Source organism: Furipterus horrens, unplaced genomic scaffold (assembly GCF_987537825.1).
Source record: "Furipterus horrens unplaced genomic scaffold, mFurHor1.1.pri manual_scaffold_7, whole genome shotgun sequence".
Taxonomy (NCBI): domain Eukaryota; kingdom Metazoa; phylum Chordata; class Mammalia; order Chiroptera; family Furipteridae; genus Furipterus; species Furipterus horrens.
In genome coordinates, this window is record NW_028327177.1 from 140,771,393 (window position 1) to 140,792,533 (window position 21,141).

Below are 21,141 nucleotides of genomic sequence, written 5' to 3' on the forward strand. Positions count from 1 at the left end.
GGCCGCGCGGCGCCTGTCTAGCCTCGTTCTGTTCCCACGCCGTCTTTATGATCACCACTGTCGCATGAGTAGAAGAAACCGAACCAATGGGAAATTGAGGAACTGGCCAAATGTCATAGCCACATTCACGTCTGAAGAATTCAAATTTCGTGGTCTTTCCAAACCCGCCATAGGGAATGCTTCACGAAGGCGAGTTAACAGCTGTACTTTCGGCGCCATGAGCCATGAGCCACGAGTGTCTGGCCCACAGTAGTGGCTGGATAAATATTAGGTGAAGCGCCTCTCACGGCTTGCAGGGTGTATGGTCTCCCTAAGCTCCAGCTGCAGCTAATATTCTTGCCTCTACCAAGATCTGAGCCCCAGGGTGCTGAGCAATGACTTACATATCTGTACCTCAAAGCCTGCGCAAACTGGTCCTATGGCGACCTTGAAAGGTGCTCTGTGAGTCTGTCCATCACCCTTGGCAGCCATGGGCATAAAGGGCAACCAGGGCTGCGGGCCCATAACAGAGAGTCCAAAAGCACATTCTTAAATCTTTTATTCAGCCGAATTTTCTCGGGCCCCAGACCCTGATGATGACTGTCACCCCCCACCCCTTTCCCCACAGGAGGCATTCAGCTGAGGCCACAAAATATACATTCACACACATCACCAAAGACACCTGAAGTTAAAGACCCTGGCTTTGATTGGCAAGCAAGGCATGGACCTGGGGCAGTGGCCACACTCACACAGACCCCGCGCCCAGGGACATGCTCCTTGGGGGAGGCACTGAGGCACTGTTGCTGCACCGTGAGCCAGCTTGCCCTGACTCCAGGATGTGTGCAGAACCAGAGGGCACTGTGGAAGGAAACCTAGACTCTTTCTCGATGTCTGACTTATCTTAAACACCCACTCTTGGCTCCGATAGGGCTGTCCTGAGACCCCATCCAAGACCCAAAACATACAACCTTTCCCCATAGAGGAGGGTCCTCATCCCTGCAAACATGACCCTATTCTGTTCGTTGGGTCTCCAAGATTCTCCTATCTGAGATACGAATTAAGGAGACTTCTGTCCGCTCTACCCCTGCTGCAAGACTGGAGCAGCTTCCCAGGGCAACCCTGGCCCACCATGACTCGGAACAGGAATGGCAGAGGGTGCAGAGCCATGCCCTGCTACACCCACTGGTGGACACAGGGGGCCGGCTCCTTTGCTGTTCTCTGGGTTCATTCCGCCAGCAAGATGAGGGCCTCCACGCACACTCATTCCTCAGGCCACGTGGGCCCTGTCACACTCACACGGCACGCCCTTGGTGCTGCCTACTCTCCTCCTTCCACCCAGGGGTACAAGCAGTCACCCCAGGGGGCAGGCATGCAGGGCCTCCTGGATCTTCTGGCGGCAGTAGGAGTACTTCTGCACGATCTGGCGGAGGTGCTCCTCCTCCTCCCGCTGCAGGATGCGCAGGAAGTTGTGTAGCTCAGGCATGCTGAAGGCATCCCACTGTGGGGGCAGGGGTGACAAAGGCTGCAACAGGCATCGCCAAGCCAGCAAGCGCTCCCCAGAGAAGACCAGAGCATCACGGTCGCATAGCCAGGATGGGGATTTCTAATATTAGGTTTTTGCCCGAATGGTCTGTGCTAGGATTCCCAACATACAGAAGACAGGTCTCACCCAGCAGGGCAGTCACCTCACAGACAGGCAACCAGAGCGGATGTTCCCAGTTACCCATGGACAGGTCAGGCCCACACTCTTGAGTCTAATCTCACTCTGCGGACCCAATACCTTGGAGCCAGAAAGCTTCCAGGTAACAGTCCTGGCACCCGAGAGGAGCCTCCAGGGCATCCTGGGTCCCTCTGTGCAGCTTTGAGCTGGTCTGGGATCACCACAGTCAGACGGACTCCTGCAGCTCCTGAGGACTCTCCACGACAGGGAAGAGCAGAGCACCAAGACAAGTCTCCTGGCTTCCTTGAGACAGGCCCTAGACCTTGGCTCGACTGGCCAGGAAGCCTTCACATTAGCCACGGGCTCACACACTCCTGGAGTGGAGACGTTTTCAGGGCTTGTCCTTCAACCCTATTCCTCCTGCAAGCCTCACTGTAGCCGCAGCCCCGCAGCCCTGCCCAGTGACAACCGAGAAACGGAGGGCTGTGTACTCACGTTCACCTCCCCAGAGTCGTTCTCCTTCAGGACGAAGCTTAGGGCCTTCTCACTGGGCCCTGCGAGGAGCCGCAGCCGCAGGGGCTGCTCCTCATCCGCCAGCTTCCGGAGGTACACTGAGGACCAGGCAGGGGGGAGGGAGTGTTGGATGAGAGGCAGGCCCAGCCCCCTCTGCCCCTCCAGGCACAGGTGCATGCATATACACCCCCACCCAAGGTGCGGTGAGGTGGAAAGCCCACCTTGGCCATGGCGCTCAGCCCGCTCAAAGAGCGCAAACTTGCGGGGGTCATCCACCACTAAGAACTTGCGTAGTAGGGCCTCGATGACCTCTCGTGCCCGCGTGCGTGACAACACATGCAGGTGCTTGACAGCGTCCTTGGGGAGGTAGAAGGAGGTGCGACGCCTCACCGCTGTGCTCCGCCCCAGGCCCCGCCGGGCGTCCTGCAAGGTGGGTGGCTTCTTGCTGGAAGGCACTGAGACGGGGCGCACCAACTTCAGCTGAACCTTGATGAAGCCTGTATAGGAGCCGTCCTTATTCTGAAGAAGAGAAACCAAACCATGCCCATGTTCCAGGTGAGAAGGAACGGGTTTGGGCACTGCCAGTCCACAGGGGGCTAGGCTGGGTGTGAATACATCACTGCTGGGGCCACCCAAGAATGCCTCCGCTGTGACCCCTTGGGCATCGGGCACACAGCTGGATCCCTGCCTCCCCCTACATCCCTTCCCAGGCTGTCAACTCACCAGGCTCATGAAGAGGTTGCCATTGATCTGGCCATTGTACTCCTTGATCTTCTGCTCAATCTCAGCCTGAGAAAGGTCAGGTGTCTCCCACTCCACGGGCTCGTCCTGAAAGATGGGCCAGCATCAACGCGTAAGGAACCCACCCTGCTGCAATGCACACCTCAGGCAGACAGATGAGCCCTGGCTGGGCCGCTCTGAAAAACGGCCTCTGGGGTAGCCTTCGGAAAATGACAAAGCTCAAGCCTGATGAGAAGAACCCATCACTGTTCCTGCTTCTGCATGCCATGGATGGAGACAGCAAAGGCAGAATCGTTTGGCTCCTCTCTGCCCCCTGACTGGGGACAAGTCCTGGGGAGGCCCTAAGCGTACCTTAAAACCAAGGCAACTGAAGGCACGAGGTCTGGGGACAGGAAAAGAGGGAGGGATGCTGAGGAAGGGCTCATGTACAGTAAAACTACCTCGCAACTGCACAGCCTGGTCCCAGCACCTCAGTTAGGTGAGGCTGATGTGTGTCCTGGAGAAGGCAGCCCACTTGGCCACTCTGCCCTGGCAAAGGGCCGTGACCCACCGTCGGGTGAGGTGTGTGACGGCGAGTGCACACCAGGAGCCCAGCCCCCAGCAGGCAGGAGGGGAAGGGCAACCCCTCCAACGGCTAACACCCCTCCGTAGAGGACTTGCGGTCAGCCCCGCATGTCTCAGGCATGGCGAGGAAACCACTGTGACATACCATCTGATCTTGACCCAGCCTGCATGAAAGGTGGCTTCAGGCCAGGTTCCAGGCCTGTCAGAGGTGCACAGGGAGACTCCTGGAAGGGCCTGTCCCACGAGTACCAAGCAGGAAGGTCTCTGCACCTCCTCCCTGCAGTGTGGATGTTTAGTGCCAAGATTTTAGCTCCACCACTCAGCTCAGACCCTCCCCGATTCCTCCAGGAACTGGATCTTATCGGAAAGGTGGAGGATGGCCCAGGGCAGTCAGGGAACTGAATGGACTTTCTCCTACCCACTTGGCCCCACTGCATCAGCCTTACTTCCTTTCCTGTTGATGTCAGACAGGCCTTGCTGGAATGGGAGTGTCACAGACACGGCTGAGATCACAGCTGACTAATGCCTTGTCCCAAGTCCCAAGGGGGTTCCCACCAGACGTCTCTTATAGGACAACCTCATGCCCAGGACGGCCAAGCCTCTCCCTGACTGCTGCTTTGGAGCCCCCTAAGCTTAAATCGTCTGAGGGACGAATCAGGAAGACAGATGGGAGAGCACAGCGTGGCGTGTGCTCTTTGCCTAGAACCTGTGGCTGTTCAGCAGCCGGCAAGTCCATGGTGCTGAGGATCAAGGCGGAGGCTCCAGCAGGAAAGAGGTATTGGGGGAGGGGTGGGAACTGAAGCTGTTTTGCTTCCCCAAGTTTCCGAAGGGCTGGGGGGGGGAGAAGAGCATTGAGAAGTGAAATTAGCACAACCCTTGTTGCAGACAGTGGAAAACCCCTAAGGCCAGTAAGAACAAATGTGGGCTCTGGAATATGGGGGGTAAAAGAGGGTTGGGGGCTGCATACATTTGTTCAGGCCTTCAGACAGGAAGACGTGCCCCAGGGAGGAGTGCGAGGGTGAGAGGGATGCTCGGGGCAGGGGAAAGCTCAGCAGGCTCTCGTGCCAGGGCAAGAAGGACGAGAATTCTGTTTACAGCACAGGGGTAGGCGCAGGGATGGCACTAACTTACTCCCCTTCCCTGTGATGGCTCTGAGCTCCAGCCCGGGGATGAGAGAACCTGCTCTTTCCTCTTACCTTCCTGAGTAATTCAGGGGCCCCGGACTGGGATGCAGGGACCTCCGTTCCGGCCCCTTTCCTTCTCCAAGTGAACCTCCCTTGGTATATTTACTCATAAAACAAGGGACTTGGACTGGAGGCACTGAACTGTCCTACCAGGATTTTAGAGGAGGAAGAGTTTCTTTTTGTTTCTGAAGTGGAAGATTCCAGCAGCCATCCCAGAGGGACGCACAGCAGGACTGTGGAACTTCCCGTCCCCTACACCACAGTAGCCCACTCTGCACTCTGCCACAGTCCGTAGTGACTGATGGTTTTATTTTACATACAACTTGGGACTCCCAAGCCTCCTTCTGAACCGGTTACCGTCCTGTGGTTTTCTCACCTATCCACAGTGGAAAATGTCCCAGGCCGGAGTAACACAGAGGACATTTCAGGGATCCACACTAAAACCTTGCATGCAAGCTCTGGGCTGAGCTTTTGAGATATCAAATTTTCATCAAAAGAAATATCCAGCCCTAACCAACGCGGCTCACTTGGTTGGGCATCATCCCTCAAAGCAAAGGGTCAGCAGTTCGATTCCCAGTCAGGACACATGCCTAGGTTGCAGGTTCCCTCCCTGGTCAGGGTGCGTACCAGAGGCAATTGATCGATGTCTCTCTCGCACTGATGTCCCCCTCTCTTTCTCCCTCCCAACCCCCTCTCTCTATAAAAATAAATAAAATCTTTAAAAAAGAAGAAAGAAATACCCACAACTTCCTTCTCTTGGCTCACGAAAGGAATTCTGCCACCCTGCTGCCAGATATGCTGAGCTTCATAGTCCCCATCTCTCTTTCCTGATGCTCTGGCCAGGGTGCTCCCCGGAGTTGTACCAGCTCCAGAACGGTTAGTTATCTGAGCCTGGCGATCACACTCATGGCGCACAGCACAGAGGTCTCTAAGAAAGGGGACACCTAGGAGACTCCAAGAGGCACAGCTGCTCCAGACCATACCTTACAGGCCTGGATTAGCAGCCCCGGTCTCCTGACCCCTCCCCAGGTATTTCATAGCCCAGCCTTCTCCTACCTCTTGCGGGTAAAGCGCTCCTGGATGCTTACAGTCTAAAACAGGGCTTCCTTCCTATCCATTCCCAAACCCCGTATCTCCACGTCCACTCCAGTTTCAGTACATGTGCCCCCAAAGCGAGCACCCCAGGGCCGCTCCGGAGGGGCCACGTTCCAGCAGCTGGTGACAGGCCGGGACCGGCAGGAGGTGGGGACTCCGCTGGCCCCACCCAGGAGTGCCTACGGAGGGGCGGAGGGGCGCAGACCGTGCCTCGCCTCTCTCCTAAAAACACTTCTCAATCCACGGGCAAGACTCCTCCCTCCCCACTTCCTCCTCCGGTGTTCTGTCCAGGGCGGGAGGCAGCGCCCCAGCGCAGCGCGGAAAGCCGGAAGGCGAGGTACTAATCCAGACGGCGCAGCTGGCTTTAGTCATGGATGACTAATGCCCGGCCCTGGCCCACCTCAAGCCACGTCGCCGCTTCCCGTGGTTCGGCCGGTCTGCGACAGAGAGCAAGGCCTCGGCACCCAGGGCCGACGCGCTGAGAGCTGGCCCCCGGGCCGGGACCCGCGCTCACGGAGCGCGCGGATGCCCACAGAGTCCCCTCACCTAACCTTGCCGGGGAGGTGCGGGGTACCAGTGACGCCCCGGCGCCGCAGCCTGCCCGCCACCCCCAGTCCCACCTGGTCCCGGCGCGGCCGGCGCACCAGTGAGGTGCGCGCGGTAAAGTACTGCTCGAGCTCCGAGTCCGAGTCCTCCTGGCTGCAGTAGCCACTGCTTGTCGTGCTGCTCCAGGTCATCTCGAAGGACGGCGTCCCCGCGTGCACCTCGCCCATCGCCGCGCCTGCCGGCCAGCTAGCTCTCGGAGCCTGGGTGCCCGGAGCCGCCAACCACCGCCCCGAGTGCGAGCGCGCGCCGGAGTGCGCGTGCGCGGCGCCCAGGGTCCGCGACCGTTAACGCCAAAGCCTGGCCAGTAGTGTCTATCTTGTCCTCGTCTCATTGGAGGAGAAACTTTGAGGGGCGGGGCCGCACGCGCCTCGCCTCGGGGAATGATCTCACCGCCCGGGCAGGCTCAGCTCAGCTCCGCCCGCAGGTCCCACGTCCCACCGGGAACCAGTGGGCGCCTGTGCGCCTGTGCGCATGTGCACCAGCGTGGCCGCAGGACCGGATGCGGATGCGGAAAGGTGCGGAAATTGCGCGGGCACAGAGCCGGGGTGGTTGGGGCAGTCCGCTCGCCCGGAGGCAGAGCTCCCGGCACCCCTTCGAGCCCGCGCTGTTAGCCACCCTGCCGCGGGCAAACCCGCTGTTAGAAAGCTCACTGCGCGGAGCGGGCCACCCCTCGGCTCCACCTGAGATGGGGCCGCTCGTGCGCGCGTCCCTGCCTCGCCTGTACGCCCCCCTGCCCCAAACTCACCACGTTTGTGTCCCGCTCCAGCGCTGGTTCCCAGCCTAGATCGCGGGGCCCGCAGCAGTCCAGGCAGACGAGCGCGCGGCAACGGTAGTGGCAGGTGAACTTGCAATCTGCAGAGAGGTCTGCCGGTCAGGCAGAGGAGCCCCAACTCCGGCTCCGAGAAGCGTCCCAAGGATGGAAGAGAAGCCCCGGGGTGAAGCCCTTGTTTGAGGCTCCATTACCTCCCGCTGCTACACAGATTTTAGTGTTAGCCCCGGAGTCTGGGAACAGGCGGGAAGGCCTCGGGCGGTTAAGGATCCAGGCCCGCTCCACAGCTGGAGCTCCCGCACGCACCCAGCGCAGAACTTGCCCCTTCCACATTGTCAGCCCCCGCCCTCTGCCCTTGAAGGGAAAAGCAATGCTTTAATCCGTGTCCCTGCCTCAGAAGAAAACTTACCAACTCCGATCTACACTCCTTCCTGGCCTTCACTCTCCCTCCCTGTCCCGTCAGGCCTGCCCCTCCCTCTAGGAAACTGCCCTGGCCAGGGTCCTCAGCAACCTGCACGCTGCCCATTCCCGCCGGCCTTTCTCCATCCTCACCTCCTCCGCATCGTTTGATGCTGCTCCCCTCGGTTCCGAGGGGCCCCCACGGCCCCAGTTTTCTCCTACTTCCCCACAGCTCCTGCTGAGCTCCTTTGGTTCTGTCTCGAATCCCAGACCTGATGGCGGAGCGCCACGGAGGCTCAGCCTTGATCACTGCCCTTCTATGTGTACCCTCAGCCCACCCAGATCCAAGGCTTCCATCACCGACTTCCGCCCTCAGATCAAATCCGATGTGCCAGCACCTTCACGTGGGTGTCTTAATAGGCATTTCAACACAACATGGCCAAAATTTAACTCACTTTTCCTTCCCCATCACCCTACCCTCGCCAGTTCCTCATCTCAGCAAAAATTGCTATTGTTTTCCCAGTTGTTTGAGGCATAAAACCCCAACCCTTCCTTGATCCTTTCTTGTTTCTGCCTCTGACACACACCCGAACTGTCCTGTTTTTCATTCCCACAGCCACTTTATTTCTTGGGAACACTGCAACATCCTAGCCCTTGTGCATGCTTCGTATTCTGTCACATCTCCTGTGTTCCCTCCTGGCTGAATGCAGGACAGAATCCTATACTGAATGAGGGTCTCCACGCACACGGAGACAGGCCTAGGACACCTTAAGTTCTTAAGTGGGCCAGAGCAGTGATTTGCAACCCAGGCTGCACATCAGAAACACGCTCTTAAAAATTGCTGGTACACTCCTAGTGACTGATTCAATGGGTCTGAGGCAGAGTCCAGGCAAAGGGGCTTGGGCGTCTGTAAAAGCATCCCGGGTGATTCCAGCTGGTGGATAGCCAGTGGAGCGCAACCCCTGCTTGCTGCTGGTACCAGAGGGTAGAAGGACCTTGAGTGTGTGGGTGGCTGTGTTTCATGTTGTAGCACCTAGTTGACTCTGTGATAGGTATTTGCTATATGGAAACAACAAAGTTCCTGCTTGTAGCGGGCCCACCTGAAGTCCTAACGTTTTCCAGGCCCCCTCCCATAGGTGGGTAAATTCCCTTCACCCCAGGCATTCTGGGCGGGGTCATGGTGAATGAATCTTTGGGGAGGGGTGCACCTGAAAATATGGACTTAAGAGAGTGATAGGCACAAAGCCTTTCTCAAAAAGGACCAAGGTACTTTAAAGATAAGCAACTTGAAACCAGCACCTTGGAATTCACAGGTAACTGGCTCTGCCCAGCTGCGCCCCAGACGCAGGTGCACTGTGGCAAGGACATAAAACATGTGCCCACGCTCCCTTCCGTGATGGGGTCAGGGTAACGGACCTGGTCCTCAGGGGCGTCCCAGCCTACCCTCTCCGTTGCAACTTGTCCCGCAGCGACAGTGCTGCCCTTTGACCACCCGTTTAGCTCTCGCCAGCGCGTGGAGCCTCTACTCACACGCGCACTGCAGACCCTTGCGCACGACGCCCCAGATGAAGTCACCGCAGAGGTCGCACCAAGTGTGCGTGGTGGGCCCCGCAGGCTGGAAGCGGTGGCCGCGGCCCAGGACCGGCTGCCTTGCCGGGTTGCGCGCTGTGCCCGGCGCGATGCGCAGCGCGTTGGTGCGCTCCAGACGGGTGCGACCTGGGCCGGCGAGCCTCGCGGGTGTCAGTTCCCGCAGCTCAATAAGCTCAGGGTTAGCAGACATGGCCCGTTTGGTTGGCCCGGCTCGGCCAGCTCGGGAATGAGCAATCACGGGGCGGGCGGGACCTCGGGGCGGGCCCCAATGCAGCACCGCCCCGGAGATCGAGGTAGATCGGCGGGAGAGAACCGAAGAGGGCAGTGCAATGGAAACCGGGCGCCAGGGCTGTGTGGACCCACAGGCAGAGGGGCGGCGGTGGTGGCGGTGTGGGACTCTCTGCGAGTCCCCGCCCTCCCGTTCCTTCCCTCCCTTCCATTCCTTCATCCAGAAAGCAACTCCCCTCCTCCTCACGACGACGAGGAGCGCAAAGGGCCACGCGGAGACAGGCATGTTTCTGGAGGCCACCTTTACCGTGCAAGAGGAAGAGGGTCCCCACATCCGGCCCTCGCCCTCACTCCCCGCCCCCCCCCCCCCCCAGGCCGCAGCTTTCCCCAGCTGGGTGGGGCAGGAAGTGGGGCAGCGCTTTGCTGGTGGAGCTGAGAAGGCTGCTCCACTCCGCCTGCTTTCCTCACCCCCTGGGAGGCCAGACTGAATTTCCGAGGTTCAGGGGCACATTCTGGCTGGGTTGTATGGCATTGGTGGGCGGCCTTCAGCAGCTGCAGCCTTCACTTCGCTCTGTCACCCTGGGCTGCGGGGACACAAGCCTTTCCATGCTTTTCCCAGTGCTTGACTTGGCACTCCCTGCAGGCAAGCGGGCCGGTGAGGATGCCGTGCTTCTGAGGGGTGTGGGCGTGGGGCTTCGGGCCCGAGTCCTAGGATGCCCTCACCTGCAGCAATACCACTCCTGTTGGCATCGTGAGCAGCGTTTGGAGGCCTCTGCGCCACAGTAGGCACAGCGGGGCCGCTCTGGAGCCACTGCCTCTAGCACATCCAGCCTGTAGGTCTCAGCCCACCTGGGAAAAGGGTCAGGAGGGCGTGGCTGGGCCTCATGGGGTGGGGGCACAGGAGCACCCCTGCCCACGTGCACGCCTTCTGCATCCCTTCCACACCATCTGCCAGCTCAGCAGGTCTCACCTTCGAGCCTGCAGCTGGAGGTCCTGCTCCGAGGGGCTGAACACCTGCCGCAGCTGATGCTTGGCGATAGCCTTCCACTTGCCTTTGTTCTCGCGCTCTAGCCGCTCCCAGATTTCTGGGATCTGGGGGAGCGAAGAGGAGAGTGGCAGGGAGGAGCTGGCAAAGTGGGCAGTGGTCCTGAGCAATAACGTCCTAGTGCCTACCTGTTCCAACACCAGGTCCTTCTTAGGGGGCTGGGGTTCAGCCAGGGCCAGGTGGGCCAGGAAAGCCTGCAGCTCTGCCAGGTTGGGCAGCTGGTCAAGCAGTGTGTCTGTGAGGAAGGCCCGAAGCTGCAAGGGTGTCCGGGGGGGGGGGGGGGCAGTGTGAAATGGTGCTGACCAGAAGGTCACGGAACAGAGAGGGCCTGGGTTGGGCTGAGGGTGCCTTGGGGGAGCCCATGTCCCACAAACTGCTGTGTTACCTGAGGCCCAAGGTCTGGAAACAGGACTGGGGCTGAGGTGGGGGGGGGCAGCAAAGACAAACAGCAGGGATGAGGTAGGGGCAGTGCTGGGGCTGTGGGGGTGGTGTGGGAGGACTTCCCCACCTTGAGTAGCTGTCCCTTGGCAAAGCTTGTGAGGCAGTAGCGGGCCCGGGCCTCAGGGCTCAGCAGCAGATTGTACAGGGCAATCCACACCTGCCCGTCCAACTTGGTCATCTTTTGCTGCTCCGAGGGGGCCACTGTTTGCCAACGGCCCCCCTCAAATTGCTGCAGCTTGCCTGGGGATAGGAACCAGCATACTGGGTGCAGGCATTGCATGCTCTTTGAGTGAGCCAGCTGCATGGGCTGGGGGACTGACCGCTGCCCTGGGCACAGGACTAGCCCGGGCTGCAGTGCTGCTCGCTCCAGAGCATGGTGAGTCTTCGGTAGTGGATGTGTGGGTCCTGCCCGCTGCAGAGTCCAGGTCTAGACCCACATCTGGTGAGCCATCCTGATACCCTCTGTGGGCTAGGGGGCAGAGTTTGTCTGCCTGGGTGCAAACTGCCCAGCCTATCAATCCTGGAGGACGTCCTGGAAGCTGTGAGCTAGGGCTTAGACAGGTGGAGGAGGACCTTACCTCCTTCCCTCCGGGTCCAGGGACTGTGCTCCAGCAGTTCCACCAGGAGGCAGGGCAGGTTGTGGGTGCTGAGCATGCGGTTCAGGGTGCTCAGGGAAATGCTAGGGGTGGGGGCGCAGAGAGGTAAGCAGAGGTGGCAAGCCCAGGCTCCCAGCCCTCCACCACAGGTCCCAGGCCAGGCAGGGCAGCCCACCTGTCCACGCAGTCAGTGATGTAGCGGAGCACTGAGAGCGCCTTCAGGGCTATTTCAAACTCCATCAGCTCTGCCTGCTTCTGCAGCTCCTGGGGAGGACAGGGTGCTCAGGCCAGCGGGAGCCTGGCTCTAGCCCTTGCCAATCCCAGGAAACCTGAGCCCACCTGCATGGGGGTGCTATACTTGGACTCCTCCTCCCCAGGGGGGCCACCGTGGCCAGTCCGGGCCACCAACAGAGTCAGTTTGCGGTGGCAGTAGTCTACCAGGTCCAAGACGGTATCCTCTGCTGACTCACACACCTCCTGAGGTCAGGCGGAGGGGAGACATTTTCTCTGATGTCCCCCTCCCCAGACACAACCCCCCTTGCCGCCAGACCCTGGCCTGAGGCAGTAACCAGTGGGTCTGGCTGGCGCTTCACCTTGTGGAAGAACACGGTCTCCAGGAGATTGATGATGGAGGCCTCATGGTGTATCTGGCAGATAAAGAGGAGAACAGGGTCTGGGACTGCTGACGAAGGGATTGGGGCTAACGGCTACCCTTCCTAGTCTGGGCCCTCTGACCCGGGGGGCGGGGTGCAAACCAGGGCCAGCTCACCACCATGTATATAGGAAAAGTGTTCTGGGGCATGAAGTCCTCCAGCTTGCACAGCACAGGGAACACCTTCTGCTTCCACATCTCCACTGCAATCAGCTCCTGCACCAGCGTTGGGACCTTTGAGGGGAGGGGAAAGGACAGGGATGAGTGGGCTGCTTTGGCCTGGTAACTTTTCTCTCCCTGGCTTAGCCTAGGCCCCACTCTCCTCAAACTCCCCTGGGCCCTAGACTCCCCTCTGCCCCATTAGTACCTTCCTGACCTCTCTCCTGCACCTTTACCTTCATTTCCAGCTGTCCCCAACATTTTTGTGGGGATATCCCCCATCTTCCTATGACTGGTCCTTGCCTCACTCCCCCCGTATGTGTGCCCTTGTCTCCTCCTCCCCCTTGTCCCCTTTCTAGGTGTCTCTCAGACCAGCCCTCCTGCTGATGCCCTCCCTCTTGTTCCTGTCCTCTGGCCTTCTAAGGCTCTGTGTGTCTGGGCCTCACCCTTAGGTAGGCATCCTGGTTTCTAACTCCCTCTTTCTCCGAATGGGAAGGCTGCCTCCTTCCATGCCAGAGTTCTACTCCCCACTTCAGTGGGGACCCCCTCCAGCCTGAAAGTCGCCCAGGAATGCCTTTAGAACTTGGGCCCTTCCTCCGCAGTCTGGGATCCCTGGCTATCTCCCTAGTAAACCCACACTCTGCATCTGGCCTGGCATGCCAGGGTTGTGTCCATAGGGGTGCAAAATCATACGTGTGACACGCTCCTCCTCCTCCCAGCTGCAGGGAAGAACAGACCCCCAGGGTACTGATGGGGTGGTGGAAGGCAGCACACCTTCCCATGGGTGACCAGCAGCTCCTGGATGGGCTCGCCCTGGCTGGCCGTGGCGTCAAGGATGGCCTGCATGTTCAGCTTCTCCAGGCTCTCATGCTGCTGGTTCCACCTGCCCCAGAGGGGGTGCGTGTGTGCACATGTGTGCAGTAGGACTGGCGCAACCTGATCCTGAAGGGTCAGAGGGGGCTCGGGACCCTATGCCCATTATTTTGGAGAGCTTTACCTCCCTCCCCGAGGGCCCCTCCATACTGGCTAACTCCTCCCTCCAGTGTCGGAACTCCACCCACTCAAGGACTCTGACCCCATGACTCCGCCTGACCCTTGATTCAGCTGCCTCACCCTCCAGAGGCCACCTCCAGCAGCGGGAAGCTGCGAAGTTCCCGCACCAATACTTCAGCCTCCCCAGGGAGCAGCAGCTCCAGGTCGCCCATGTCGGGGCCTGGGACAGAGAAGGCGGGGTTCGGCTGACCCCGCGCAGCAGCCGGCGCTGAGGCGGGGGTACCGACCCGCCTGGGCGTCCTGCGGGGCGGAGGTCTGGAACTCGACAGTTGCGGAGCTGCTGGGGCGCGTGGGCCTCGCTGCCATGGGAACGGCTAGCTCGAGTCTGCGCAGTGTGGCCTGTGCCCCGCCCCTGCCGACGCTGGCTGGGACGCGCATAGCAACCCTTTCTGAGCTTTCCGCTGCGGATCAAGGGTCTCCCGAGCGACAGACTGCTGTGGTCTAGGCTCGAGGTCAAGTCGGCCCACCCCCGACCTTGTCTCGCGCGGCTGCTCCACGTAGGCCCACACCGAGGATCCTCTCCGGGCTTTCTCGCTCCAATTATTTCTCGCGCCCAGCTCCACCTGTTGGCAGGGCCCCCGAAATACTGCGCAGGGCCCACAATTTCTCTCCATCCTAGTTCCGAGTGCCGTCACCACGCATGAGGTCATCGCTGAGCCTTTTACTGGATTTTAAAGAGGTGTACACGAGACATTACGGAGGGTGACTCTGGCTGCCTCTGGCCTTCAAAATACTACGTCCAAAGCAGCTTGCCAGCAGCTTGAAGTATCGGGCTCTTGCTCCCTCTCCTATTTCGTGGCTTTGTTTCGTGCCCCGCCCCCCCTGTCTCCGACGTTCCAGCCCCACGGAATTTCCCCTTGGTTGCTCATACATCCCTCAGTGGCTTTTGCTCCAGGGCTTCTGCACCTGTTCCCTCTGCCTGGAACACCCTTCCTCCTTAAGGGCTCACTTTAGGCCTTCCTTGCCCATCTACTCCAGAGCAGCTCCAGCTCCCATCCCAACTCACTCTTCAGCGCGGCTTCCTCATTATTTCAGTTTTTATTGATAAATAGCGGCCTCACACTTGTCCATTGTCGGCCCTGCCCACCAGATGGCGCTCCAGGGCGCCAGGAACGTGGCTGTTTCACTCACTGCCAGTTCTCCGGGTGGCTGGCTCAGAGGCGGTATTCAGTAAAGGCTGAAATGTTTGACTTTATTTACAGAAGTGAGGGTCAACAGGGAGACAGGACGCGCTGGGCTGCTGGCCGAGCCCTCACGCACCAGGCAGGGCTTAGCCGGGGAGAGCGGCTGCAGCTGTGTCCAGCCCCCGCCAGCCTCACTTCCAGCAGATGATGATGTGGGGGTCGTTCTCCAGACGTTCATCCAGCTCATGGTAGCTCATGCCTGGGTGGCGGAGGTAAGGTCAGCACCCCTGGCGCGGCCACCCTGCCCTGACCCCAACGCCGCAGGCCTGCCTGCCTCTACCTGTCTTGCAGCAGATCTCGTCGTAGCTATGGCAGCCTGTGTAAAGCCGCGCGGGGTGGCTCCGTTCCTCCCGAGACACGCGCACAGGGTACTTCTGTAGTCTCCGGATGAGGTTCTTCATGAGCCCGAACTGGACCAGCTTCCTGGGGGACGGGTCGGGGGAGAGAGGGGTGATGCCCCGGCCAGGACTTCTACCAGGTCAACCTTTTCCTGCAGTCTCCCCTCCAATTCTGTCTCGGTGACCAGACTGCCTTCCAAACCCGGCACCTTCAGGAAGCCTGCCTGGACTAACGGTGCCTCACGGTTCTGCTCACTGGCAATCTCCTGCTTTCTCTCTAACTCGGGACTCCAAAGAGACGGAGAGGGTGTACGTGCCCTCAGGCAAGCCCCTCCCATCCCAGAGAACCCCCTTCTGACCGTTCATCAACGCGCTGCAGCTGCTGCGGGTGGCGGCCAATGAGGTCTCTGACAGTAGTGCCGGGGCTCAGGCTGCAGTACAGCTGGAACACATCCCGGAGACTGGCCCTCTTGTGCCCTGTGGGCACCGGGGATCAGTTCTCCAGATGGACCAGCCTGTCCCCGATTCGGCCTCCCCAGAGCCCACCATTACCTTGTTTGGTCACATAAGATAGACACTCCTCCTGCAGGGACTTGTCATCTACCAGGTCCTGGACCTTCGGTGTCGGGCAGTACACGTTGGAGTACTAGAGGGTAGGCGGCAGGAAGCACAGGGGCCTGAGTGAGAGGCTCGCAGGTCTGACACAGCCCCAGCGCGGCCGGCCACATGATCCACTTTCCACACAACCAGAGCCCAGACTCACCTACCTGGAGGATGGACACCAGGGTCACAACGCCATAGTACCTGGGAGAGATGGCTGTGCTCAGCTTCTGAGGGCCATGCCTTCCCACCCTCAGGGCCCCTGGGCTCTTGCCTGGCTGGTGACCCTATCCTGGGCATGACAGTTGCCCCACTCACAGCAGGTTCTGGATGGCGATGCGCACTAGGTTGAGCTCCACATCTGCCTCGGCTGAGATCTTCTGGACGTGGCGGAAACCATCAATGTAGGGCAGGATCTGGGCAGGGCAGGGCAGGGTCAGTAGGGGTTGGATGAGGCCAGGGATGTAGCCAGCCCCAGGTGATGAAACCCGGGGAGGACTAGCCCACCTGTTGTGTGGTGAGGTCCCACTGTGAGTTGAAGAAATCCTCCTTGTTCTTGGTAAAGACAGGGACATCATATTCCTGAACCACAGGAGGGTCAGGCCGCTGCTCAATCACCTTCAAGTGGATGGTGTTGGACTCATCTGCAGGGGGTCCCACCCATATACTCAGTGCTATCTCTTTTAAGAGGCCCCCAGTTACCATCCAGTTCTCCCAGCAACCCTTGAGGCAGGCAGGTGGCTCTGGGCACAGCCAATCTTCCCCTTTTATAAAGCAAGAGACTGAGGTCCAGAAGAGGGGAAGGAACATGGCCACGGAGCGGAGCTTAAGAGCTTGCTGGCCTCCCCATCCCAAACCCCATCATGCACTGGACCCTGGACATCATCAACTCGGCTCATGGCTATTTCCTGGCCACAAATTTGTTCTTGAGTCTTGTCCTTGGCTGGGCTCACCTCCCCCTGTCACTTTCCCATCCCTCCTATACCCTCTGCTGTCCTTGTAGAGGCTAGGTCATACCGATGGGCAGAGTACACCGGCCTGAGGCATTCAGCTCCTCCAGCAAGATGGTCATGATGGGCACCAACTTCTGCTTGCTCTCTTCTGTTGACACGAAGCTGCTCTCCAGCTTAATGGAACATGGACAGCATGGTGGGCACGCCCCATGTCCCCTGCCTAGCATTCTGCCCTGGCAGGTTCCTAGGTCTGGAGGGCTTTGGAGACACGTGAATACCTTCCCCAGTGCCTGCCCCTCCACCCAAGCCCATTGTGCTGCAGACCTCCAGTGTGGTGAGGTAGCCAGCCAGTTTTTTGACGATGGGCTCAAGGGCGCAGGTCTTGGCCTGGGCGTCACACACAAAGCCCAGGTTGAAGAGCAAGGCATTGCGGCTATACTTCTTGTGCTCGATGCACACGGGGCAGCCGATCAGTTTCTTCTCCATGGCTGTGCTAGGTTGGGGAACAGGTGGGAACGGTCAGGCTCCTCCCACTCCCAAGCCCGCCCACTCCTCCCAGGAAGGAACCCCTGAGCTAGGGCCTTACACGGTGATGAGTTTGTTCTGCAGCTCTGGCTTGGTGATGATGTACACCTGGACCGTGTCAAACAGCTCCCGGGAGATGAAGTCCTCAGGAACCTGGGGAGTGGAGTGGCAAAAGGCTCTTCAGTAGATCTCGGGACTAGGCAGAATAAACAGGAAACCCCCCAAGACCTAAGCCCTCTTCTCCAGCCTTTCTCCTCTTCCATGTGCCCAGGCCTATCACTCCTTTGTTTCCAAACACATGGTATGTTCTCATTTGCCCCCTGGCTTTTGCATATGCTGTTCCCTCTAACTGACACAACCTCTCCCCACTCACCTAAATTCCTATGCATCCAAGGATACTAATGGACCCCCACTCTCACTTCTGGCGGGGCCTGGCACCTCCCTTGGATCCCCACAGCCCGATTTCCTACAATCACTGCTTATGTGACGTTTGTCTGCTCTGCCACGGCGGGACCCTGGGATCCGGGTCTGAGTAACCTCTCCGTTCACGATTCTCCGCGAATGAAGGAGCAGCGGGCTTACGTGCATGTTGGGGACGGGGATCCGCCGCTTCCAGACAGCAGGCGGAGCTGCCGAAAGCTAACTTATTTACCCCCCAACCCTGCGGGCCCGATGGCACCTGATAGGTGATCTTGGGTCCCAGCGTGGGGTGGAACTCGCTGAAGAATATGCATTCGATGCGGCAGCCGCTGCCCATGGCGCTACGGGGCCACAGGACCGTAGACCTTAGCGCCCAGACCGCTGGAAACACCTTTCAGAAGCAGCTCCAAGGCCTCAGCCCCCGGGTCAAGCACGCCTGCGCACTCACACACACCCATGTAGTCGACGGCTCAACAGCGCCTGCGCAACGCGGCTCAAAGGCGTGGCTGCGGAGGGGGGCTCGTCTCAGGAAGTTCTGGGTGGGTAGTCATCACACCCGGAAGTGAAGCGGCTCCGCGACGGAGCGGCGGCGCGCGCGGGAGGGTCCCGAATATCCCGCTTTCTCAGGAGGAAATCACCGCGTCCGGTGGGCGCTGCGGGTGAGGCAGGCGAATCCCTAGCTTGGAGGGGCAGCATGCCAGCGGCACGTGAGGAGGCTGCGCGCGAAGGGATTCAGGTTGCAATTTGGTCGCAGCTGGGAACTACACTTCCCGTAGTGCTTCATGTCCTACCAGCGGGCGCTCCCGCCTGGCGGCAGCGCGGTGCACACTGGGATTTGTAGTCTATTACATGGCTGTGCGCATCCAACCTGGAAGGTGGGCCAGTCATCAGTGCCAGTTCAGATGCAGGTACATGCCGACAGACCAACGGTTCTCGATTATTGCTGGTGCCCGTCTTGGTCCTGTCCCTTCCTACCTTCACTTCTCGGAAGAGAGTGGCATTCCTGCCCTGCAACATTTGCTCTGCTCTAGTGAGAGGAGTGGAACGTGGGCACCCGAGACCCTTGCTTTCTCTGCTATGTTTTCAGGCTGCAGCCACCGGCCTGGTTGACCATGGCCCTTTCTATGGAGACCGAGTCGCACATCTACCGAGCTCTACGCACTGCCTCTGGGGCTGCTGCCCACCTTGTGGCGCTGGGCTTCACCATCTTCGTGGCTGTGCTTGCCAGGCCTGGCTCCAGTAAGTATAAATAATAATTAACTTATGGGAAGGAAAGCGCCACTTTTCCTGGGGAGCAGGGACAATAGGAAGTATTGGGCCTGACTCCTGGGAAAGGCCTGGCGGGCTGAGGGACATGCTATACTGGAGGGATAAGTGGGGTGGAGGAGGTGAGTGTGGGGGCTTTGCTAGCTCGGCCAGGCCCTGGAGAACCTGGCTTCCCTTTCTTTGCCTTGATGCGCCCCTTTGCTGCCTCTTGCAAAGTGCAGTGGGCAGTGGGGACTGCCAGAGGAGTGGCAAAGCATGGCCTCTCTGATCCAGGGCGGACCAGGAAGGGGGGACAGGTATGGGGTCAGCTTGTTGCAGCAAGAGGGGGCTTGCGTTTTGGCAGCACTTCCTTGGGTAACGGACTGCTCATTTTCCACAGCCTGTAGGAATTGGTGCGGCTGGGTTCTTCCTCCTCAGCCTCACAAAGCCTCTTCTTCTCGTTCCAGGTCTGTTTTCCTGGCACCCAGTGCTCATGTCTCTCGCTGTAAGTAGTGGGCCTAGCCAGCTCTTAGGGTTGGGAGAGAGCACAGGTATGGGTGGTAGCCCTGGTGGTCTCGTGAGTGCTTATTGTTACTTAATACCTGTTTGGAGGGGCAGGATGTGGCGTTGTTGGAATTGCATGCCCCAAACTCCTGCCCAGACGCGAACCAGAGTATTCAAGGTCCAGAGCAAATGGGTAAGGTTTGTTTAATTACAAAGTGAGGCTTCACCCAGGCAGGAAGCTTAGAAAATGCATTTGGGTGTATCTCTTGTCTCTTTTTACCTTAACTTACAGCAGCACATCTAATTTTTCTGACACACTGCACCTGCTTGGCCAGCTCTGCCAAGAAATTGTATCCACCCTGTGTCGGGGAAACAAAACTTGTGAATCATTTATAAGTGCCACATCTCAAGCCCCGTGTTTGCTGGGTAAAGCAGAGATGTCATTTCAGAACAGCACCTAGGAAGAAGTATGGAGGGGTACTTGTGGCGGGATACTCAGGGCAGATAGTCTATCCCAGATGGAGTTCTCCACCCCTGCCCTACTGAACGGATACTCTGATCAGTGGGGAGAGAATGGAGGGGAGTCTCCCCGGTTGACTGGCAGCCCGGGAGGTTATCTAAGGCCCTCCTCCCTCTTGCGGGGCAGCAGCCTCTCAGTGTCCCACCCCTGTCTCCCCAGTTCTCCTTCCTGATGACGGAGGCACTGCTGGTCTTCTCTCCTGAGAGTTCGCTGCTGCGCTCTGTCTCGCGGAAGGGCCGAGCCCGCTGCCACTGGGTCCTGCAGCTGCTGGCCCTGCTGTGCGCACTGCTGGGCTTGGGCCTTGTCGTCCTCCATAAGGAACAGCTTGGCAAAGCCCACTTGGCCACATGGCACGGGCGCTCAGGGCTGCTGGCTGTGCTGTGGGCGGTGCTGCAGTGCTCAGGTGGGGTGGGGCTGCTCTACCCCAAACTGCTGCCCCGATGGCCCCTGGCCAAGCTCAAGCTGTACCACGCCACTTCCGGGCTAGTGGGCTACCTTCTGGGTAGCGCCAGCCTCTTGCTGGGCATGTGCTCTCTCTGGTTCACTGCCACAGTCACTGGTGGAGTCTGGTACCTGGCTGTGCTGTGCCCTGTCATTACCAGCCTGGTCATCATGAACCAGGTAAGCAATGCCTACCTGTACCGCAAAAGGATTCAGCCGTGAGCTCTTCTGCGCCAGAAGCCTGGATTTGCCCCTCACCGGGACTGCTTGGACTCTCAGCTGACTAGGTCGCAGGGACACCTCAGGCACTGGGGCACTCAGGGATAGGAGGAGTCCTGCGTGTGACATTTGTGCTTGCTCCTCACAATGGAGTGCCTCCTCCTCCTGTCTTCTGCCATCCAGAGTTCATGGATCATGCATACGGACGAAGTTGGGGTTGCCTCCCCAGCAACTCAACTCATACTTGTGTTAGTATGTCCAGAAATTACAGGAGAAAAAAAGTAAAGTAAAATAAAAATGGAAAAGACTGGATGGAGACAATAGCCTGGAGTTGGGAATAGTTCTTGCTAATACCGTCTGCATGAGAAAGGGGCAGCCAGGCACGATGGGGACTGTCCCTGGCTGCTCACTGAGGGGCTGAAGCTCTCCCAGCACACAAGCCCCCAGGATCTGGCTGCTGAGTACCCCATGTCACCCAGGGCCCTAGAAAGCCCTGGGGCTGGGGCTGTGAATGGTACCACGGGGTGTCCTTTCAGTGTCCCGGCGGCCCACGGTGCTGGTTAGGTCTGTGCAGTGAGAGGACAGGAGCTGGGGATGGACCGTCTCCGTAGGCACTGAGCACTCCGTCGTGGAGGTGAGCCACGGGCTTCCCTACAGAGAAGCCCTCCGGCATCAGCTCCCCGGGCAGGGCCGCCCTGCCTGGGAACAGGCGGGGGAGCAGGGCAGTAGGGCCTCTCTTAACCAGCTGCAGTTGCCATGGGGCCTGAACCCTGGAACCTAGGGGCAAGCCCCTAACTTTGCAGCTAAGCGTGATGAGGGGGCCGCACAAGGGGACCTGACAGAGCCCAGGAGTCACACCTCCAAGAACTGCTTTATTGATGCTGCACGGCTGGGCCCGGTGGCCCGCTCCAGGGGCCC

At 59.2% G+C, this 21,141-nt stretch overlaps 4 protein-coding genes across 17 annotated transcripts; 1 reads left to right on the forward strand and 3 right to left on the reverse strand.

The window, feature by feature from the left end:
* Positions 1–521: 521 nt before the first annotated feature.
* Positions 522–9,339, reverse strand: RASSF1 (Ras association domain family member 1). Of its 5 annotated transcripts, none has more exons than XM_090284816.1 (6): positions 9,041–9,339; positions 7,088–7,194; positions 2,876–2,980; positions 2,374–2,671; positions 2,135–2,250; positions 522–1,477 (listed from the first exon to the last, which is right to left on the reverse strand). In XM_090284816.1, the coding sequence occupies exons 1-6, from the start codon at positions 9,288–9,290 to the stop codon at positions 1,331–1,333; spliced, it is 1,023 nt and encodes a 340-aa protein (XP_090140942.1). In that variant the 5' UTR covers positions 9,291–9,339; the 3' UTR covers positions 522–1,330. The 5 variants fall into 5 exon arrangements, with proteins under 5 accessions (XP_090140942.1, XP_090140947.1, XP_090140944.1 ...); XM_090284821.1 differs by lacking the exon at positions 9,041–9,339 and adding an exon at positions 7,664–7,811; XM_090284818.1 differs by lacking the exons at positions 7,088–7,194; positions 9,041–9,339 and adding an exon at positions 6,357–6,726.
* Positions 6,772–20,546, forward strand: CYB561D2 (cytochrome b561 family member D2). Of its 3 annotated transcripts, none has more exons than XM_090284824.1 (4): positions 6,772–6,857; positions 18,382–18,533; positions 19,007–19,044; positions 19,723–20,546. In XM_090284824.1, exons 1-4 carry the CDS (start codon positions 6,814–6,816, stop codon positions 20,224–20,226), a joined length of 738 nt encoding a protein of 245 aa, XP_090140950.1. In that variant the 5' UTR covers positions 6,772–6,813; the 3' UTR covers positions 20,227–20,546. The 3 variants fall into 3 exon arrangements, with proteins under 3 accessions (XP_090140950.1, XP_090140949.1, XP_090140948.1); XM_090284823.1 differs by lacking the exon at positions 6,772–6,857 and adding an exon at positions 17,895–17,953; XM_090284822.1 differs by lacking the exon at positions 6,772–6,857 and adding an exon at positions 17,960–18,202.
* On the reverse strand, positions 9,616–14,101 carry ZMYND10 (zinc finger MYND-type containing 10). 5 transcript variants are annotated; one of them, XM_090284805.1, is made up of 12 exons: positions 13,335–14,101; positions 12,996–13,104; positions 12,180–12,296; positions 12,004–12,057; positions 11,750–11,887; positions 11,586–11,674; positions 11,393–11,493; positions 10,882–11,054; positions 10,502–10,627; positions 10,299–10,420; positions 10,052–10,177; positions 9,616–9,965 (listed from the first exon to the last, which is right to left on the reverse strand). In XM_090284805.1, exons 1-12 carry the CDS (start codon positions 13,424–13,426, stop codon positions 9,890–9,892), a joined length of 1,323 nt encoding a protein of 440 aa, XP_090140931.1. In that variant the 5' UTR covers positions 13,427–14,101; the 3' UTR covers positions 9,616–9,889. The 5 variants fall into 5 exon arrangements, with proteins under 5 accessions (XP_090140931.1, XP_090140932.1, XP_090140933.1 ...); XM_090284806.1 differs by lacking the exon at positions 12,004–12,057 and having other exon boundaries at positions 13,335–14,100; XM_090284807.1 differs by lacking the exon at positions 11,750–11,887 and having other exon boundaries at positions 13,335–14,099.
* On the reverse strand, positions 14,441–17,776 carry NPRL2 (NPR2 like, GATOR1 complex subunit). Of its 4 annotated transcripts, XM_090284812.1 has the most exons (11): positions 17,554–17,776; positions 16,936–17,027; positions 16,674–16,842; positions 16,414–16,522; positions 15,904–16,040; positions 15,715–15,812; positions 15,564–15,600; positions 15,349–15,442; positions 15,156–15,273; positions 14,739–14,881; positions 14,441–14,657 (listed from the first exon to the last, which is right to left on the reverse strand). In XM_090284812.1, the coding sequence occupies exons 1-11, from the start codon at positions 17,629–17,631 to the stop codon at positions 14,590–14,592; spliced, it is 1,143 nt and encodes a 380-aa protein (XP_090140938.1). In that variant the 5' UTR covers positions 17,632–17,776; the 3' UTR covers positions 14,441–14,589. The 4 variants fall into 4 exon arrangements, with proteins under 4 accessions (XP_090140938.1, XP_090140937.1, XP_090140940.1 ...); XM_090284811.1 differs by lacking the exon at positions 17,554–17,776 and having other exon boundaries at positions 16,674–16,837; positions 16,936–17,547; XM_090284814.1 differs by lacking the exons at positions 14,441–14,657; positions 14,739–14,881; positions 17,554–17,776 and having other exon boundaries at positions 15,208–15,273; positions 15,560–15,600; positions 16,674–16,837; positions 16,936–17,547.
* Positions 20,547–21,141: the final 595 nt, after the last annotated feature.

Bases quoted from the DNA above. Each gene is read 5' to 3' on its own strand.
- ZMYND10 (XM_090284805.1), bottom strand. From the start codon at position 13,426: ATGGGCGACCTGGAGCTGCTGCTCCCTGGGGAGGCTGAAGTATTGGTG. The intron at 10,628-10,881 runs GTGGGGAAGTCC...ACACCCTTGCAG, and splicing joins CCAAGGGACAGCTACTCAAG to CTTCGGGCCTTCCTCACAGA. The intron at 10,421-10,501 runs GTAGGCACTAGG...TCGCTCCCCCAG, and splicing joins AGGACCTGGTGTTGGAACAG to ATCCCAGAAATCTGGGAGCG.
- NPRL2 (XM_090284811.1), bottom strand. From the start codon at position 17,263: ATGCATAGGAATTTAGGTGAGTGGGGAGAGGTTGTGTCAGTTAGAGGG. The intron at 15,443-15,563 runs GTAGGTGAGTCT...CCTACCCTCTAG, and splicing joins CCCTGGTGTCCATCCTCCAG to TACTCCAACGTGTACTGCCC. The intron at 14,658-14,738 runs GTAGAGGCAGGC...TCCGCCACCCAG, and splicing joins CGAGATCTGCTGCAAGACAG to GCATGAGCTACCATGAGCTG.
- RASSF1 (XM_090284816.1), bottom strand. From the start codon at position 9,290: ATGTCTGCTAACCCTGAGCTTATTGAGCTGCGGGAACTGACACCCGCG. The intron at 2,672-2,875 runs GTGAGTTGACAG...TCTCTTCTTCAG, and splicing joins GCAACCTCTTCATGAGCCTG to AATAAGGACGGCTCCTATAC. The intron at 1,478-2,134 runs GTGAGTACACAG...CTGCCCCCACAG, and splicing joins ACGACTCTGGGGAGGTGAAC to TGGGATGCCTTCAGCATGCC.
- CYB561D2 (XM_090284822.1), top strand. From the start codon at position 18,144: ATGGCTGTGCGCATCCAACCTGGAAGGTGGGCCAGTCATCAGTGCCAG. The intron at 18,203-18,381 runs GTACATGCCGAC...CTATGTTTTCAG, and splicing joins CAGTGCCAGTTCAGATGCAG to GCTGCAGCCACCGGCCTGGT. The intron at 19,045-19,722 runs GTAAGTAGTGGG...CTGTCTCCCCAG, and splicing joins CAGTGCTCATGTCTCTCGCT to TTCTCCTTCCTGATGACGGA.